General features: G+C 38.2%; 1 protein-coding gene across 4 annotated transcripts in view; it reads left to right on the forward strand.

Moving 5' to 3' along the window:
- LOC143164582 (phosphatidylinositol-binding clathrin assembly protein-like) overlaps positions 1–16,051 on the forward strand; it is a 33,968-nt gene extending 17,917 nt beyond the window's left edge. The window contains exons 9-21 of one of the 4 annotated variants that reach the window (XM_076347350.1): positions 1,252–1,337; positions 2,398–2,521; positions 4,390–4,526; positions 4,842–4,945; positions 5,843–5,989; positions 6,448–6,507; positions 6,602–6,712; positions 7,582–7,713; positions 7,837–7,867; positions 8,349–8,469; positions 10,585–10,641; positions 10,963–11,070; positions 11,656–16,051. In XM_076347350.1, the coding sequence (XP_076203465.1) occupies positions 1,252–1,337; positions 2,398–2,521; positions 4,390–4,526; positions 4,842–4,945; positions 5,843–5,989; positions 6,448–6,507; positions 6,602–6,712; positions 7,582–7,713; positions 7,837–7,867; positions 8,349–8,469; positions 10,585–10,641; positions 10,963–11,070; positions 11,656–11,670 (1,233 nt within the window). In that variant the 3' untranslated portion in view covers positions 11,671–16,051. The remainder of the gene's footprint in view (positions 1–1,251; positions 1,338–2,397; positions 2,522–4,389; positions 4,527–4,841; positions 4,946–5,842; positions 5,990–6,447; positions 6,508–6,601; positions 6,713–7,581; positions 7,714–7,836; positions 7,868–8,348; positions 8,470–10,584; positions 10,642–10,962; positions 11,071–11,655) is intronic. The other 3 variants (XM_076347352.1, XM_076347353.1, XM_076347354.1) reach the window with 3 other exon arrangements.
- The last annotated feature ends 1,587 nt before the right edge of the window (positions 16,052–17,638 follow it).

Below are 17,638 nucleotides of genomic sequence, written 5' to 3' on the forward strand. Positions count from 1 at the left end.
ATGGAATATGGACTATGTAGTTAAAAGCCACGAGAGCAAGGCGGCTAGAATAGCAAGGCAGTGAACTCTTCCAAAAGTGCCAGCCTAATTATTTTGCTTGATGGAGGTTGTTTTTGTAGGGTGATTTGGGGAGATCTTACTTCCTGCTATGACTGTGTAATCAGGATGAGTTCAAATTTATTCTGAGATTTGAAGCTGTTTCCTTTGGTATGGAAGAAATATTTCTGTAGTGGATACAAGTATATGGCAGAAAGAAGGCAGGTTATGATGGGCACTTTTTTCTTATTTTCTGTAGGAACCAAAGCAGCTCTGGTGTGCCTTAGTCTGTATATTTTAAACTTGTTCTTTTCTGTTACCTATCGGTTAAAATCTTTGTCTCAGGTACTGAATGGCTGTGCTCTCAAAAGTTTTGGTAAGCTTATGAGTATTGGTCACCTAAAACTCATTTAAGGTGTCTAGTGTCTGACTTCCTGCTGGATTTAAGTGGCGAGAAACCTGGGGTTTTTTAATCTTCTTCATCGCTTTAAATAAAAACAGCTTAATGTTTAAAACTTCTCATGGGTAACACTTTTCCAGGGGAGGGATGGGGACAGAAGGGATGGAGATGGAATCCGCAAAAAAACCCAAAAACTTTATTTGAGGTGATGTTGCTAGTTTCTAATGTTTTAGGCTACCAAAGGCTTTGGAGTAATTGAGTTGGTTTATTGTGTAGTCATGTGTTGAATAGCTACTCCGTCTGCAATGGTATTGTTGGGATTAGGTTGAATTTGATTGCTTTTTTTAATCAAACCTAACATTCTGCTGTAGTCAAGTGTTTCTAATGCAAGCCTTTGACTGTAAATATTTGAATGGAAAATGATTGGCTTTTTATTGTTACAGGGGAAAGGGGGTCAAAAATGCAAAGGCTTCATTTTGGTACTTCTGCGAGTTTAAGGGAGTACTGCTTAATCAGCTGTGATTACTGGATTAATCTTAACATAGCAAATACTGTTGCCAAAAACAAGAATGTGACTTGCTACACAGAAGCAGACCTACTCTGGGGGAATCCTTACTTCATGGCTCTGTGGTGCCACTCCTTTTAAAGAACCACAACTGGGTAGATAGAATTCAGGTATGCAGGATGGCAGCAAAACCCAAAGGCACAATTACTGATGTGTGGGGTTTTGTTGTTAGTGGATGAGGAAACTAATCTGTGTACTAAACAAGGATGTGTTGTCTAGAAGCAGTGTTTTATAAATACTTTAACTTTAGGCACCCAGCAGCTTGCTTGAAGCACTGGAACAGCATTTGGCTTCTGTGGAGGGAAAGAAAACAAAAGAAGTCTCCGCTGCCAGCAGGTGAGCACCCAATGAATTATAACGATGCCTATACTTAGGATTTGTCATCTTCATACTGAGAATTTTCAGGATTCAGTCATTTGGTGTTCTCCTTGAATTTTATTCACTTCCAAATATATCTTCCTAGAAGTATAAATGAAGCATCTAGTGACTAGTAGTCTGATAGCTTAGTCACATTTGAAATCTAGGTATGTCTGCCTGTGTCTCTGACAGACTTCTTATTCTGCTGTAATAAACCACTGAGCTGAGACCTTGTATATTATTCTTTTTAGTTTTTAGTTGTTTGAAGTCCTTTGGCTTATAAGACTTCTAAGTTATTTGGGTTTTGAGGCTCTTTTTACCCAAGATAGGATGGTATTTATCTTGGTCAATTACCTACTTCTCGGACCGTGAATTTATCTTAACCTGCTTATAAAAGTTCTTCAGTCCCTTCTCAGAACAGCCAAATTAGCTTAGATGCTTTGTGCTGGCAGGAATTGTGTTACTCTTTGTATCGATACATATGAGCAGTACTTCTGACTTAAGAGTGAGAGATATCTTTTGGCATAGGCATTCTCCCCCCGAAACTTGGTAAATACTGATAAATGTATCAGTGTAAGGTATATTCCTGAGTTGCTGTCTTGCTCCTCAGATTTTTTTTTTGCAAGTATCTGAGGATTCACTACTACAGTATTCTGCTAAAAAGTATACTATATAAAGAATAACTTCTGTGCTTTGTTTACTGTTATATATATAATATGTACAAATAAGCTTTTTGTGCCTCTGCCACTTGAATGGAATAGAATTCCAGTCTAGTCTATGTGACCTTAAAGAAAAACAACTGGTGTGTTCTGCGTTTTCCAGTTCCTACCCGCTGAAACTTGAGGGAGTAGTCCTCTGTACTCATGCTGCTTTTTCACCAAACCCCCTCATTATTGGGGTGTCTGCGTTTCTGTACCAGAGAGAAAAGACTGGAGTGGAGGGGGAATGGCACACAACTAGATAAGGCACTTGATGATTATGTGATGTATACCTGGCTGTTTTTTGTAATAAAACTTTTTTTAATTATTACTGTTTTTAGAGCTAGTGCCCTATCCAGTGCTGTTTCCACACTTGCCAATACAGGAATGTCATTTAGCAGGATGGATGAGAAAGAAAAGCAGCAGGCATTGGAGGAGGAACAAGCTAGACTGCAGGCACTTAAGGTACTGTATTTTTTACAAGTTTGTATTCTGAGATTTTTTTTTTTAAGTGGTACAGGTGAAAACCAGGGTTGGCTTAGAATAGCGTATGGTGGGGGAACTCTCATCTTAAGAGAGGTCAAGGCATGATTCTGTAGGATGCAGGTGTGATGGCTGCCAATATGTGGTGACCCTTCTACCAGGAGTATGATTTGAATAGCAGACAGCTGATATAAATCACTTATATTCTTCCTTATAAGAGATCGTTATTTATCTCAAAGATTCCCAAAATGAGTATACAACATTTCTAGGTTACATCTCAGCAGCTGAACATACAGCATTGCTATTGTAAGACTGATGATTGGTAGGAGGGGAATTATTTTTCCCCATGATGTATGGAATGTGGCTTTAGTGTGATTCTTCACTCATGTTGCTCATAATGAGAATACACACTACAGTTCTGTCCACGTTTAACTGCTCTTACTTATAATTCTATAATTTAGCTTGAAAAACTGTTTGAAATCGTATGTATTTAGGTTTAATTTATGGACTTTGAATAATAATACATTTGAAAGAAAATCAGCGTGTTCTCTCTTGGTTCCTTAATGTGCTTTCCTTTGCTCATTGGTACTTGTTGAGTAGTCCTCTTAGTAACATCCCTCTCAAGGCCTGAATCCTGGTCCTTCGGGTCCTTTTAACCTGTTTATAACACTGTTTCCTGAGAACATATACAGTATAAAATCTCGAACAAGGCAAGACGCTTCTCTTGCTGAAAGCTAAACCTGTAGTTCTGTCATGTCCCAGGCACACGCAAGTGGGGCAGTTGGGGAATTTTTCTTCTGTTGCTTTAACATCTCTAGACACACCTAAACGATGGAGCAAGTCTCGAGGCCACGTTACAAGAGCCTTAAAACTATTTGGAGTGTGAAAGTAAACTTTGACAGTAATGCAGAGTTGAGTTTCGTCTCTGGAGTTAGAGGTCTATTGAAGATTCTTCACTTTCCTGACTTGGTGTAAGGCATATTTTTCAAATCAATGTGAAGCAGGTTTCCTGCTATTAGACTACAATCTTAGTGTGCCTTGCTGCCTGCTGCCGAACTGCTTCACTTGAATCTCAGCAAGTGTTGTGGTGGTGATGTTGTTTGGTTTTTTTGGTTGGGGTTTTTCTTTTTTGTTTTCAGGAGTTGCATCAGATGTCTCCCTCTTCACTGTCCCACTTTGGCTAGAATAGGACTTGTAGCTGCTGTAACTGAATAATTAAATCAGCTGATAGAAATCTTCATCTGGGGGCAGGGAAGCTTGCAAGCTCACTCAATGTTTTACTTGAGGAATGTAAGCAGTGTAAAACATACACCTGTGCTATATAAATGCAGTGGGCATATCTAGAAGTAACGAGGGATGTAAACCTAAAATTAACAATGTAAACTAGATTTTTATTTTGCCAGTTTAAGAGCAACACCACATGGATATTATTAGGATGCACATTGTTAGTCTGACTTCTGAGCATCTGAATTGAACTATGAAGAGATCCTAACAGTAGAGAGAGATGGGTCTTCCTGAACAAAGGTCCATTGACCTGTTTCTCTGAGTGACTGTGAAGGGAGCTTAGAATGTGTAGCTTGATTAGAAGTGTTTTACTTCTAGGCACTTATAGATAGTTTAAAAAAATAATTATTTAAAACCTCAAGTCCCACCTTGATTTTTATAAAGGCTTTCTTAAAACAAATACTCCTATCTCTAATTTCAATCATCTTTCTGTTTTCAGGACTTTACAGGAGAATGACTCATTTATTAGGACCATAATTAAAATGTCTTCTTGGAAAAGGTCTTCAGGACTGAAGGGTTAATAAATTAATAAAACTAAGATGCAAACTGTCTATCTCATCTTTCAGGAGCAGCGATTAAGAGAGATTTCTGTAGTATCAAATTCCACTTCCACATCAGCATCCCCAAGCACCTTATCAGGAAAAAGTGTGAATACCACTGTAGCTGTTGACCTCTTTGCAGTACCAGCACCCACAACAAATAGGTGAGAGAGACTTACTTTGCTTTCTGAAGCAAGCAGAAATTACTGCATTGGCCTGTAGCTCCACAGTCAATTGCAAAGCACTGATCCTGGTTACTTTTCAAGAATAACCTTTTGCTGATGTTTTCCTGGTGTATTCACAAGAATTTTGGTATTGGTCAATAAGTGCTTAATTACTAGTTTTGTTTTGTACCACTATTATTGATGGGCTACTAGTGAACAAGAGAAAGTGAGATTGGTATGGGTGTTTGTATAACACAAGAATACAAGCCTGTTGCGTATTTTCACGTTTCTCTCTCTCTCTCTTTTCTTATTCAGCATGCCCAACCTTTCTAGTGATCTTTTTGATCTTCAGCCTGCATTTGTTCCAACTGTGCAGAGTACTCCAGCTATATCAACATCAGCAAGCAGTGCTTGGGGAGGTGAGCTGATACGATGATTTGACTGTCTAAATGATGGGTGTATTCTCAGAATACAAGAATAAAATACAGATTCATACTTAATTGAATCTACATCTTAAACCTTAATTACTTTGTATTTAAACATCTCTATCCTTGACAGAATATAAAATAAGTCATCTGAAAGCTCTGGCAAACTGTTATAGAAAAGTTACTTTTTTTTTTAACGCATAGCAGTAGCGTCAATGTGCAGTAGATGGAAGGAAGGAGCTATTCAATAAAGGGGCCAGGTAGAAGAAACGTAACTAAAAATCAAAGTTTAAAAATGCTGGGAAATATAAACTAAGCAGATGTAACTGAGAAGATGCTGGACTAGTATTTCCATTCCATTAAGTGATATTAATTAATACACTTCTCATTTAAAAGGTGTTGGTGACTTCAAAGTTCTTATAATAAAGCTGTCGTTCCCAGTTTCTTGGGCACAGCATTCTCCATACCCTCACCCATTCCTCCAAAGAATAATCAGGGTAGATGTCAAAGAAATGTCTTAAATGCTGAAATAAGGCAATGTTAACACCACTGTAAGTGTTGGTATTTTAATAGGTGTAATTGATACCCTTATGTGCTATTTAAAAGGTAGATTCTTGAAGCCAAAAATGTAGTATCTAACTTTTTTGACTGATTAATGTTCTGTCACTCTCCTCCTCCCACCCAATGGCAACACTAGAATTATTTTCTCTAGAGAGAGCTGTTAGGATTTTTATCTGAAACTAAGAATTTGTATCTTTAATGGGCTGAGCACTAGGTGGAATATTTACAGTATGATTTTGTCTAGAGATTCTCATATGCAGTCATTTCAGTCTGGTTTTCTTTTCCATTATTTGTACTCTGTATTCTTTCCTTCACTTCTGCATCTGAAAGGTCCTTTCTCGTCCTCAAATGGTTGTGTTGGTTCTCCACCTCATCTGGACATCTTTGACATGAAGCCAGTTGAAGAAGCTGTAAAATCTACCACCCCTTTCATCATTTCTACTTTTTCCTCCAAACAAACGGTGGAACTGTTTAGTGGTAAACAAACAAACAAAACCCATGTAATTTCTTTGCAACTGGAGATGATAATGCTAATAAACTGGGCCATGTAATCTTTTTGTGGTTTGGACCAATCTTCACTTTTTATTAACAAGTGAAAATGGTGCATTAATTCCAGATGTAGTCAATTACATGTTTCCTTAAAGTTTTATTTCTACAGTTGAAATAACTCATTATTTTGTTAAGCTTGCCCAACCTAGACATCCTAAGACTTGCAATTTTGCTGGAATTTTTGCTGATTTCTTTCAAACTGCAATCTCCTTTCTCTTTTGTAATGGGGAATGCAGGAGTTACTTGAGCTTTTCAAATTTGTTAAATTAAAAAAATCCTTTTTATTACTAAAAATTCTTAATTTTTAACTGCAGACTTAATTTTTAGGTCCCCTCTCCCTTTTTCTCTTTTAAACTGATCTTATTTTCTTCTCTCTTTTTATGAAGATGACTTTAGTGGTCATAAACCTACATATGCTTCTGTGTATCATCCTCTGACTGTTGATGGTAATTTGATTATTTTTTTGTAAACTTTCTGGTTTCACTGTAATGAGTGGTATTACTCCATGGGTGTATTGATTACTCTAAATTTTTTTTTCAGGTTTTCCTCTTCATTCAGCTCCTCCAAGTACCACCTCTTCAACAATTAATGTGGACTTTGATGCTGTTTTTGGAGGAAAATCTACAGCACCAGAGTACAGGACTACAAGTGGTAAAAACTAGTTTATGACTAACTTACACCCTACAGGCAACAGTTGCTTAACAATTTAGCGTAACTGCTATTGCAGTTCAAAATTTAATCACTTAATACATTTGCAAGATGATTATAGGGCTGATAAGATAACAGGCAATCAGTTCAATTGTAGTTATTTACTTTGAAATTAGCTTTGACTAATCTCATATACTGTGTAATAATGGTTTCCTCTTTTTTGGGGGGAATGAACTTTGAACGTGGCCCACTGGATATCTCTTAACGGGTAAGCTTATGTTAATCTGTTTTCAGTGCTTGTGACTTCAGTGTTTTCTCTTGATAGATGGTAATGAGTTCTCTCTAACTTCATTGAGAGGCGTCGTACTTATAAAAATGCAAAACGAGTTGTGTGTATGTGTTGCTTGAAGAATAGCTGAGTTACGATCTTTCTCTTGGTTGGTGCTATTTTGCTATATATTCGAAGTCCTCATGAACATATAGCGAAGGAACTCTTGTGTACGTTCAGGATACTAGCAGTATCATGAAATTACTGCTTTATTGTGTTACAAGAACACTTTGAAACTACCTTTAACAACCTTCTTTCTTCAGTTTCAGGGGAGTTTCATCTTAATTTAAAAATACCATCAGTTACTGCTGAAGTAAAATTAAAGATTCTACTAGATTAGTAGCTACTATAGTACTCCATAAAAAATAAGAGGTTAAACTATGCTTCTGTCTAAGCCTTAAACACTTCCAGCATGTTGAACCTCCACATATACTCAAACTACTTAGTGTTCTATAAAGAAAATACCTCCCTGGCTTATGGATGTCTTTTATTAAATGCAATGTAACTGTTTTGTTGACAGTTGCTTTTATGTTCTTTGTTTTAGCTTTTAACTTTCTAGATGATGTATTGCAACCCACAGTACCACCACAAAGTCAAAGAGCCACTTTAGCCAACCAGCAAAGCGGAAAAATTTTGGCAAATGACCTTGATTCTTCACTTGCTAATCTAGTGGGAAGTAAGTGTGAAGCTTTTAAACTTAACTTTGCCATTTGTGACTGAAAACAACACAAGCTTTTTTTTTTCCCCAAAAAAAAATTAGAAATACTTAGGGATTTTGTCTGTTTCTCTTTCCCCCCAGATCTTGGCTTTGGAGGAACTCCATCCAAAAAGTAAGTGCATATACGTACTTATTATATTCTCACATGACTATTTGGTAGTCTCTGGCAGTTTACCAGCACTAACATGGCAAGAGTCTCAACTCTTGAAAGTAGTCTGCTACCAGGTACAGCATTGAAACAGTGAGTTTGTGGTCAGTCACCATAATGGTCAACCTTAACTTTTGAAGTAATTCACTTTAGTTTTGCAATTGCTGTATTTTTATTTAAGTATTTTTATGAGGCCCCATAAAAGATCTTGCAGTTACATAAAACTCCAGTTAATCATTATGCCTTACAGTGCAGTAATGATAGTTTACTTTTAACACAAAACAGAATCCCCAGACTTCATGTTTACTGGAACAGAAATATATATAAGTAGTTACTGAAATCCCAAGTGTTTCTTCCACCCATAGATTCCAGCTGTGTACATGTATTAAGGCATGTTTTGGTTTTCCATTATGTTGTTGTTACTCTAGCTGTGGTTTCATTTCAGATCAGATATGCAGTGGACCCAGCCTACAGAGAAGAAACTTACTGGTGGAACAAACTGGCAAGCAAAAACAAGCACATCGACCACATGGAACCCTACTCCCTTACCCGCTATTCCACATATGGTAATTTCTGTACTATTGAAATCGCACTTCATTCTAGCAAATGCTACTACCGTGCTTGAATTAACTTAAAAAGAATAGCAAAGGCTGTTTGGGACAAGACTGGGGGCAGGGGGGAATGCTTGTACTTCTTAACTGAAGTACAGTAACCTCATTCTTAAACTGAATGAGGTAGAGATTTTAGTATGCTTTATTTCTCCTCGCTGTAAAACTTGTCCATTAACAACTTAAATAATCAGCCTTTCACTTGAGATGTATCTCAGTTCAGAAGTTCTTTTTGAATTGAAACAAATGACCCCAAACGAGAAAATTTGATGTGCGTGTTTGAGATGCTCCCGCCCCACTCCCCTGCCCCCCATGCACACACACATGCACCTTTAAGAATCCTGAGAATGTGTTTCAAGGGCAAAACTGCTGTTCCTTCCAGTTCTCGCTCCTTTTTCAGTTTTATCACATGAAATGCTGCTGCAACCCCTGCAAGGCACCTTAATTATCAGGTCAAGCAGCACTTTGGACTTTTGATAATGCTCAACAGCAACTTTGTATTTTAAACACAGTACAAAATACTAAGTGGAAGTTTTATAGTTATTTAAATGAAGAATTTTCATTTCTTGGAGGGATATTTGTAGGCAACTGATGTCCTTTTAAAAGAGATTTTTCAAGTATCTTCTATTCATATATATTCATACAAATACAAACCGCTTCTGAAATACAGCTGCCTTGGAGGGAAGTAGAATGTTCACCTTGGTTATATGTACAACTAGGGTAATTGCCATATTTGTTATGACTTTTGGACTGCTGTCTGACTTTATTTTCCATTAAGAGTAGCTTTGCCTGTAATGCCTATTTTCCTCATCTTATGTGAGTATGCTCATTCAAAATTATCAAAGTTGAATATTAAATCCAGAATTGGAATCAAAAATGAAACTCAAAAATTCAGATGAGAGTATGTCTCAGTTGCATAGCACTTTTATGTGAGACTTCTGAGACCATAAAATCTTTTTATCCCCTCTTTGTGCTCTAGAACGTTGTTAGAGTGCTGATGCATTCTTATTTTTGAAAGATAGAGGGCACCTTAGCACACATTGATCACTCTGGATTTGGGTTGTGTGTTTTTATTTCATGTGTTCATGCTTAATACCTTCTGGTCTAAGCATTTGTGTGCTTTATGCCAGGTATGTGCTCACTCGTTTGCTTGGGATTCCAACAATTAATGATGCAAAGAACTAGCTCAGTTATGAGCATCATTAAAATCAGTGCCTCAGTATTGGAAAGGTCTTAACTGTCCTGGCTTGGTCTGTGGCATTCAGAGTACTAGCTCTCCAGTTCATGTATAGTCTGCATACTCTTTCATAGTGAAGTATTTTAACTAGCACTCCATTTTTAATATAATTAGCACTACTTAACAACGCATGGCAATATGAAGCGCATGCATCACTGTGAACATAACCCGATATAAGTTATTACCGGCTTAAGATGCTCCTCGTGTTTTTCCTTTTTCATATTGTGGTATGTTGCAGACATCAGAAATTAGTATGTGAGCAACATTTACCCGACTAAACATCTGTTGCTGTTTTGTAAGCTGAATGGTCACTGGCTTCCTTGTTTGGTTTTTTTTTTCCTATGCCCTTCTCGCACATAGTGGGAGGAAGAAGGAATATTGCATGCCATGCCCTGTAAAGGCTTCTCATACAAATGTTTGTGCAAGCAATATACTCAAATCTGGCTAGTTTTCTATTTTTCTGGAAGTCTTACTAGCGATAGCTTTCTAGGCGGGGAGCCTATCCAAGTTAACAGACATAGTTACTGATGTTACTGTCCTTGCACTTTTCCTCCCGCTTTAATTGTTTTAATAATTGAGTTGAGCGTAGTTACAGTACTGGACTTGAATCCATCCCTTGGTTAGAATTTCCAGTTTGAATACCTCTTAAATAATTTTCTGTCCTTACTCCTTTTGCTGTGCCAGAATGGAGTGCACTATCCTGGATATGTAAGTCAATTTCTTGTAAATACGTTGGTTATTTTAAGTATTGAAAAACATGTATTTTTCACAGTTTTGTATATATTACTAGTATGCATGAGCTTATCTAAAATACATTAAAATTTTCTTGATTGAAGGTACCTGCTCCTATTACGTACCCATTGACCACACCTCAAGTGCCTGTATATGGAATGGTAAGAAATATGATTGTCTTGTATTCCTGAAAAACCTAGTTGTCTCCTCCAGTGGGTTTCATGGCAGGCATTACGATGTTCAAAAATCATCCTGCAACTTATATGTGTTGTTTCGTAAGTGTGTGAAAACTGATAGCTTTTTCGCACTGTGCATTGGAAGAGATTACTCTAAATTTCATATACAAAGTTTTATAAAAGCTTTGACTTTACTGCATGTGTGTGCCTGTATGCTTATTTTCTACCATACTAACAATGCGAAAAGATGTATCTTCTAGAATTAGTTTATATACCTGTTTTCTGGGGGTTTTGTTTCTCTAACAGGTACCTCCTCAGATTGGAGCTGCTCCTTTGATGGCACCCCAGTCAATGATGTATACACAGCCTGGTCTAAGGCCAACAAATCCTTTTGCACCTGTTTCTGAAACTCAGGTGAACTGTTTTCTTTAATCTTGAGATCACATTGAAACTTTAGTCTTGGTAAAAGCAACCAAATGTTCCATGAAGGGCTACTCGTGTATTTCTGCATTTGAAAGTGAGGGGTTCCTCAGTCAAGGGTAACAGCTTTTGCTGGTGAGGAAGCAAATTCAGATGGTAAGACCATGCGAATGTAGGAAGCAAGGAAGAAAGTAAAAATTGGAGATTTAGTGGCTAACTTCTTACTGTGTCAATATTAAGAAAATGGGAGTGGTGAAAATATGTAGAATTTAGACTTCCTATGACATTAGCTGGATACTTGGTTTAGTCATACTGACTAGAGTGGTGGTGAAGGCTTTCTGAAGGATCAGGTGGTGAGGAAGTAAAAAAGGCATGGACGAGATCATTCAAGTTGAAGAAACTGTGTACTCCTGTCATCCAAATACATTGGTCTTAATGTTTTTTGGGGATGTTTTCAAGTGCCCAAACCTATAGTCTTAACTTGCAGGTAACAAGGCAGTTGAATAGATTCATAATTCTAAAACATTGAGAAATGATGTGTTATGTAAGTGGCATTAATATGTAATCTCTACTTCACAGATACAGTTTATGTAGAGCCACCAAAGCAGCAAGATGTGAGAACAACCAAATACTGGTAAAAAAAAGAAAAGACTGAATTTCAATCTTTCCGTGATGTATACCTGAACAGGGCAACTGTTTCTTCCCTGTATAATACAATATTATTTTGAATTGCAATGCTTTAGAGATTCTTGTTTATAACAGTCACTGCAGTGTGAAGTCATGTTTGTTCACTGATTTTTAAACTGCTCAGCAGAAAACTGTATTTTATTGAGGCTGACTCGGAAGGTGCAAGATGGATTATCATCTTCAAAGCTGAGAAGAGGGGTTACATGATTGCTCTACAACCTTATTCATCAGTGGCTTACCTTAGGAAGTTAACTGAGGATGTCAAAGCTATTTATTTCCTCCATAAATTCTGTGGCTGTTGTAACCAAGACACAACACAAATGAAGTTGAGCAATAAAATTTTTATGTGCTCTAATAAATACTCTGATAGAGCAATGCTTGCATTATCATAAGGCCAATATTGTGTGAAATCAGACAGCTTTTTCACATTAGAATAGCTTATAGTAATTTGCAAACTTTATAATGTGAGTTTGAAATGCTGTGAATCAACAAGATATATATACATATTACATATATATATATTAAAAATAATAAATTGCTCCATTGGTATGTCAGTGTTACATGGCTAGTTGAAAGAGCCAGGCTCTGATATGGGCTGAAAGTCTGTGATGGAGCAGGGGAAACAAGTGTGTTACGGAACAGCGTGTGCAGCCTCCAACAGGTGACAGTAGCTGCCCTTCCATTGAGTATCTTCTCTGCAGATAGCATTTTTCATAGCTCAAGGAAGAATAGCTTTGGGAGCCAGTGAACGTAGGTATCCCCAATAGCAGCAAATGGGAGCAATTTGAAAATCTCGTTGCTAACTGCAAAAGAGGCAAGAGATCAATTTTTTTAAGTCTGTTAGGTCAAAAGAAGCAAACCTTGCAATAGTGCACACTTGTGAACTGGTAACTATATTGAAATTATCCAGCTGTAGGGAATAGCTTGTGCTGCTTTTCTGAAATAAGAACCTAGTTGTAAACCATATAAAAGTAATTATTTTTAAATGTGTAAATATGTGCAAACTTTTAGATAATCTTTTCTTTAATGCTGCAGTAATCTTTTTCTTCTGTAGTAATTTCAAGGTAAAAATGCTATGTTAAGAAATCCGGACTCTTTTTGAGAGGAAAATCTTTTAAATCAACTAATTTATGAAGTATGCTATTCACGATGGGTCAGATGTGTACAGACTTCTGGCATGTCTTTTGTATTTAACAATCTTCCTCCAAAACTGAAATTGGCTATGAAAATGCCTTATCTTGTATTTTTCAATGTCTGATAAAAAGTGATAGCATTAAAAGAAAAAGTAGTTAATAACAAGTAAATGGAATTGGGAGCAACCTTTCTTCCAGAAGCTTTGTGGCAGAATACAAAGAAATTATCTCCTGTAAAATCACTTCTACTGATGATTAATATTAAAGCTGGGTTTTCAAAAAATGACTAGTTTTCTATTGTTATGATAAATAGACCTCCAGAGTAGCATGTCTTTTATCTTTTGGGGAGTCTATAATTGCAGAAATGTCTCTGACTCTCACTATAAACGCAAATAGGCCTGAGAATCTTGTCAAACTGTCCTGCAGAGAACTTCTAAAATACAGCACCTTCCTCATAGTGGGAACAAGCCTTCTCTTTTTTTTTAATGCTTGATTCTGTCCAAAGAGTGCAAAAGTACTATTTATTAACCCTATGGAAATATTTTTGCCAAGTGAAAAACCTCAAGAGAAACAAAATAAAAAAAACCAACCCACCCCCAACCCTTGGAATCTGTAACCACTAACTTCCTGGGAAACGTAATCTTGCAGAAATTTAAAACTTGGAGTTTCTGAATGTGTATTGATTTTTAAAAGAATTTGGACCGGTCTATAGCAATGTAATGTTCGAGTTTGAATTACAAAGGGCTTCAAGCTTTAATCCACCTTTGTTAGGCCGAACAATTGTACAATTTTAAGCCAATGAGTTCTTCAGTGCCTATAGGTACCCTCCATGTGACGAGGGAATAGATGCCATTTAGAATGGGTCATTGTGTTGAGGGGACTGTTTATTTAAGAAATAGTGAATTCTGTTGACTTATTCAGCATTGAAATGTCTTGAGTTCAAATTAGACCAGTACATGTAGTAATAAATGTCTGGGCATTAATGACAGAGCTGAGAGCTCTACAAGCAGGCAGTTTCTAGCACTGTAAGCTGTTAGGTCTCTTTCTCATACTGAGTTGTATAAGTAATAATCAGTTATTTTAATAACATATGCAAATAAATGCCTGGTAAACAGTATATATTTGTTATAACTTTATTGCAGAGCATTCTGAATATCTGGAATGTACTTCGCTCAGAAATGGATTTAGTACTAGGTATAGTTTGCACTACTTCTGATTTGCTCTGGATTTTTTTAATGGTTCTTTGGTAGGCTTTCTTGTAGCAAAGCTGTCTGATACCAGTTTATTTAGTATTAAAAAAGGAGAAACAGCCACAAAGTACATCCTAAAAACTTTATAAGCCACCTTCTTTTTAGTCTCATTCAGAACGTTTGATACTTTAAAACACGGCTTTCAGATTTATCCTTATGAAGAAAAGATTGCTTTACGCACTTCTCTCTGCACAAAAGTGCACAGGACTGCTTTTTGCCAACCTCTTCCTCGTGCCCATATTGGAACGCATAAAACGGCAGAGTACTGTGTTTTAAATAACACAGTTCATACATTAGAGGTAAAAAACAAGGACTTAGGATGCTGTCAAGGCTTTTATGGCTCAGAACTTGTTCTCCAAAAAAAAACAGCCCACAAGAGTTGCAAATAGTCGTCGTGATGAGTAAAACACTGAAGAGAGGTGTATATAAATGTGACTTTCCCGTTTGTTTCCTCCCAACTCGTTTGATCAGAATCCTGTTCTGAATATTTCAGAAAGCAGATAACTAAGATGTTGGTCTGAACAAGGAGGAAGACTTGAAGTATGCTGTGCGCTTTGCGTTGTTGTACTTCAGTGGGTCATTCAAGCCTAACTGTTGGGACTTCATGCTGCTACAGAGAGGCTGTCTTTTATGGGATATACCATAAGATAACTTCTGGAAAGGCTGATTTGTGTTAGGCCTGTTGGACTTGAAAGTGTACCTCTTTTTAAATAATGGGGGTTTTCTAAGGTTCTCTAGATACAGTTTGACTTTGCCTCCAAGAAGCTATTGAATTGAATTTTTTTTAAATTTTGGGCACACGTACTAGAGAAATCTGTTCTGTGCACGTAGTGGTGGAATACTTGTAGGTAAAAATAACAAATGGACTTTTGTTTAAAAAAAAAAAAAACCACAACACACACACACCCCCACCCCCAACAACAAAAAAGCTTCTGACTGCAAGATTGAATACAGGGTGTATCCCCATCTGGGTTTTTTGATGTGTGGCAGGGAGGGTGGGGTTACAATTAGAATAGTATGCACTGTGGATCGGTGCTTAACTTGTACATAAAAAGGAAAACTTTGTTTTGGGTAGTTTGTATTGTAAGGACAACATCTAAAGGCACTGTGTATCGGTCATTTATTTCCATTTAAAAGATTATATTTTTGAGCAATGGAAACTGTACATGTTATCATTTATACATTACTGATAGCTAGGAGTATAGAAAACCTGTTGCTATTACTCTGAAGATGTATTTGAAATGTCATTGATACATACATCACTGCATCACTACTTTACACAGATTCTCATGATCATTTATTTAAAGAGATTGTAGTAACTGGTACAGTTACAACAGGAATTGTAACATCAGATCTTTCAGTATATCTCAAACGTGTATCCTTGTGATTAAGTTTAATCCTTTACCAAATGTTTGGCTGGAATTTCATCTTGGAGCAATGACAAAATAGGTGCTGGAACAGACTTCCCTCACCCCAACCCACACTTCACATTATTTATTTAATAGGTCTTGTTTTGTATGTTATGTTTTTCCCCATAACAGGTTTGTGCCTTTTTATTGGATATTTATTTAAAAGGAGCTACTATAATTTAGGTTGTTCAGGCTTTTTTCAGGTGTATTCTTGTACAGCTGTTCCTTTACATGAGTTCCTTCATTTTATAAGAATACAGAATGTGTGGAAAATATACTAGCCACAAACTGGAAAAAAACTTTGAGGGTTTATGTTCTATGAATTAATAATTTTTTAAAAAGAAGCCTAAGCACAAGACTGGCTGTGTTGATATTTTAATTGTGGAACTTCACAATTTGTTAATACACAAACTGTTTGTTTTTTAAAAACTGCTCATATCCAATTATTTGATGAAACAAGTTTTGGAAAAAAAAAAAAATAAACTTTGGCACATGCGAGGTGTGTGTATGTGATCACTCTTTAATGTGTTCTCAGGCTTAAGGCTTTCCGTAATACTAATAGCAACAGCTGAATTGGGATGGTTGATCAGTTTGTTACTCTTCTGCATTTACATTTAATGTGGTATTTTGCCGTATTCAAATCATCGGTGTAGCTTAATGTGATCACTTGGGAAGCAGTGACTGGTTTTTCCTGTGCAGGGTAGTTGGACTTGATTGAGGGGGCAGCGGGAGGGGAAGACACAAAGCTGTTTGTATCACGCAGGGGTGACTTCAGGTTCTCTCCGGAGGTGTCTTGCTGCATCCAAATCAGAAATAGGCCTTAGCCAACACAAATATTTGGATTTCTCATAATTTTGTACCTGTAGGGCAGTAGTATGGTGTAGGGAAGCGCAAGGGTTGTTTTCATAGATCCGCATGTTACCATGTAAAAAGTCTCAAGATCAGAAATCAACAGCATGACAATGTTTAATTGTGGAGTGTTTATTGCTTGTAGCTGCTCATGAGCCTTCCGGTGACTGTGGGCAGGCACACGTTCTTGGTTTTTGGGAAGGTGTTTTAGTTTTTGTTTAGCTTGCTTAAACTTAGATTGATTCCCTAACCAGTCACCATTTCAGCAGAGCACTGTGGGCCTGGAAAAGACACGCTAATAAGATCTGCCTTTTGCAGATGTTTCTTATTTCTAAATTGGAAGCCTTGAAGGCCAGTATTTTTAATAGCTGCTTTTTTGTTTCATTTAGCTGTGGAGCTTTGTTTTCAGTTAGGAGCTTGAGCTATTTTATAGCTAATTCTTGCTGTGTCACTGCCAGCTATCGGCTTCCTACTGATTGTAAAGCACTGGGCAGCAACAATAAGCTGCGGGGTTCATGGGCTAGACCTGACGGTGTTTCACGCTCTTGCGTGTCTGGAAGCCCCGTCGCTCCGTCCCTGTCGGGACTTGGGTGGACTGGCCCCGTTCCCAACTTCTGCGGCAGCAAGTGCGTGATGGCACGGGCTGGTGGAAATCGAAATGTGTAACCACGGGGCAAGCTTTATTTCTGCTCCCTTTAAAAATGCTGAGTGTAAATTATTAAATAAAGACAGCTCTTTGCTATTGTTTTCGATATTATACGCGTGTATCTTGCTTGTTTTACGTGAGCTGTGCTAGCATGTGGGAAAGGCTGCTCGGAGGGAAACGCCGCAGGCAGAACTAGAGGTTGGGAAAAGGAACCTCCCTCTCTCCTTCCCTCCCTCCCTCCTTCTCTCCCCTCTCGGCCTCCCGGGACGGGCGAGGGGGCGGCCGGGGCCGAGCAGGGCGCCGGGAAGCTCTTGCCGCCCCCCGCAGCAGGACGGATTTAGGCGACGCGGTAGCTCCGTCCTCCGCCTCCCGCCCTGGCGCGTCCGCCGGCTGCCCCGGGGCCGCTCTTCCAGCCCGGCCGGGGCGGTGAGGGCCGGGCCGCGCCCCCGGGCCCCCGGCCCGCCCCAGCCCACCGACGGGCGCCGCTGTGGGACGGCCGCCGCCCCGCCTACCCCGCTCGCCTCCGCCCTCGCGTCGTCGCGTCACTCAAAGCCTGACAGCCAATGGGTGGGGTGGCGCTCGGCGCTG

The sequence above is a fragment of the Aptenodytes patagonicus genome, chromosome 9, assembly GCF_965638725.1.
Source record: "Aptenodytes patagonicus chromosome 9, bAptPat1.pri.cur, whole genome shotgun sequence".
Lineage (NCBI taxonomy): Eukaryota > Metazoa > Chordata > Aves > Sphenisciformes > Spheniscidae > Aptenodytes > Aptenodytes patagonicus.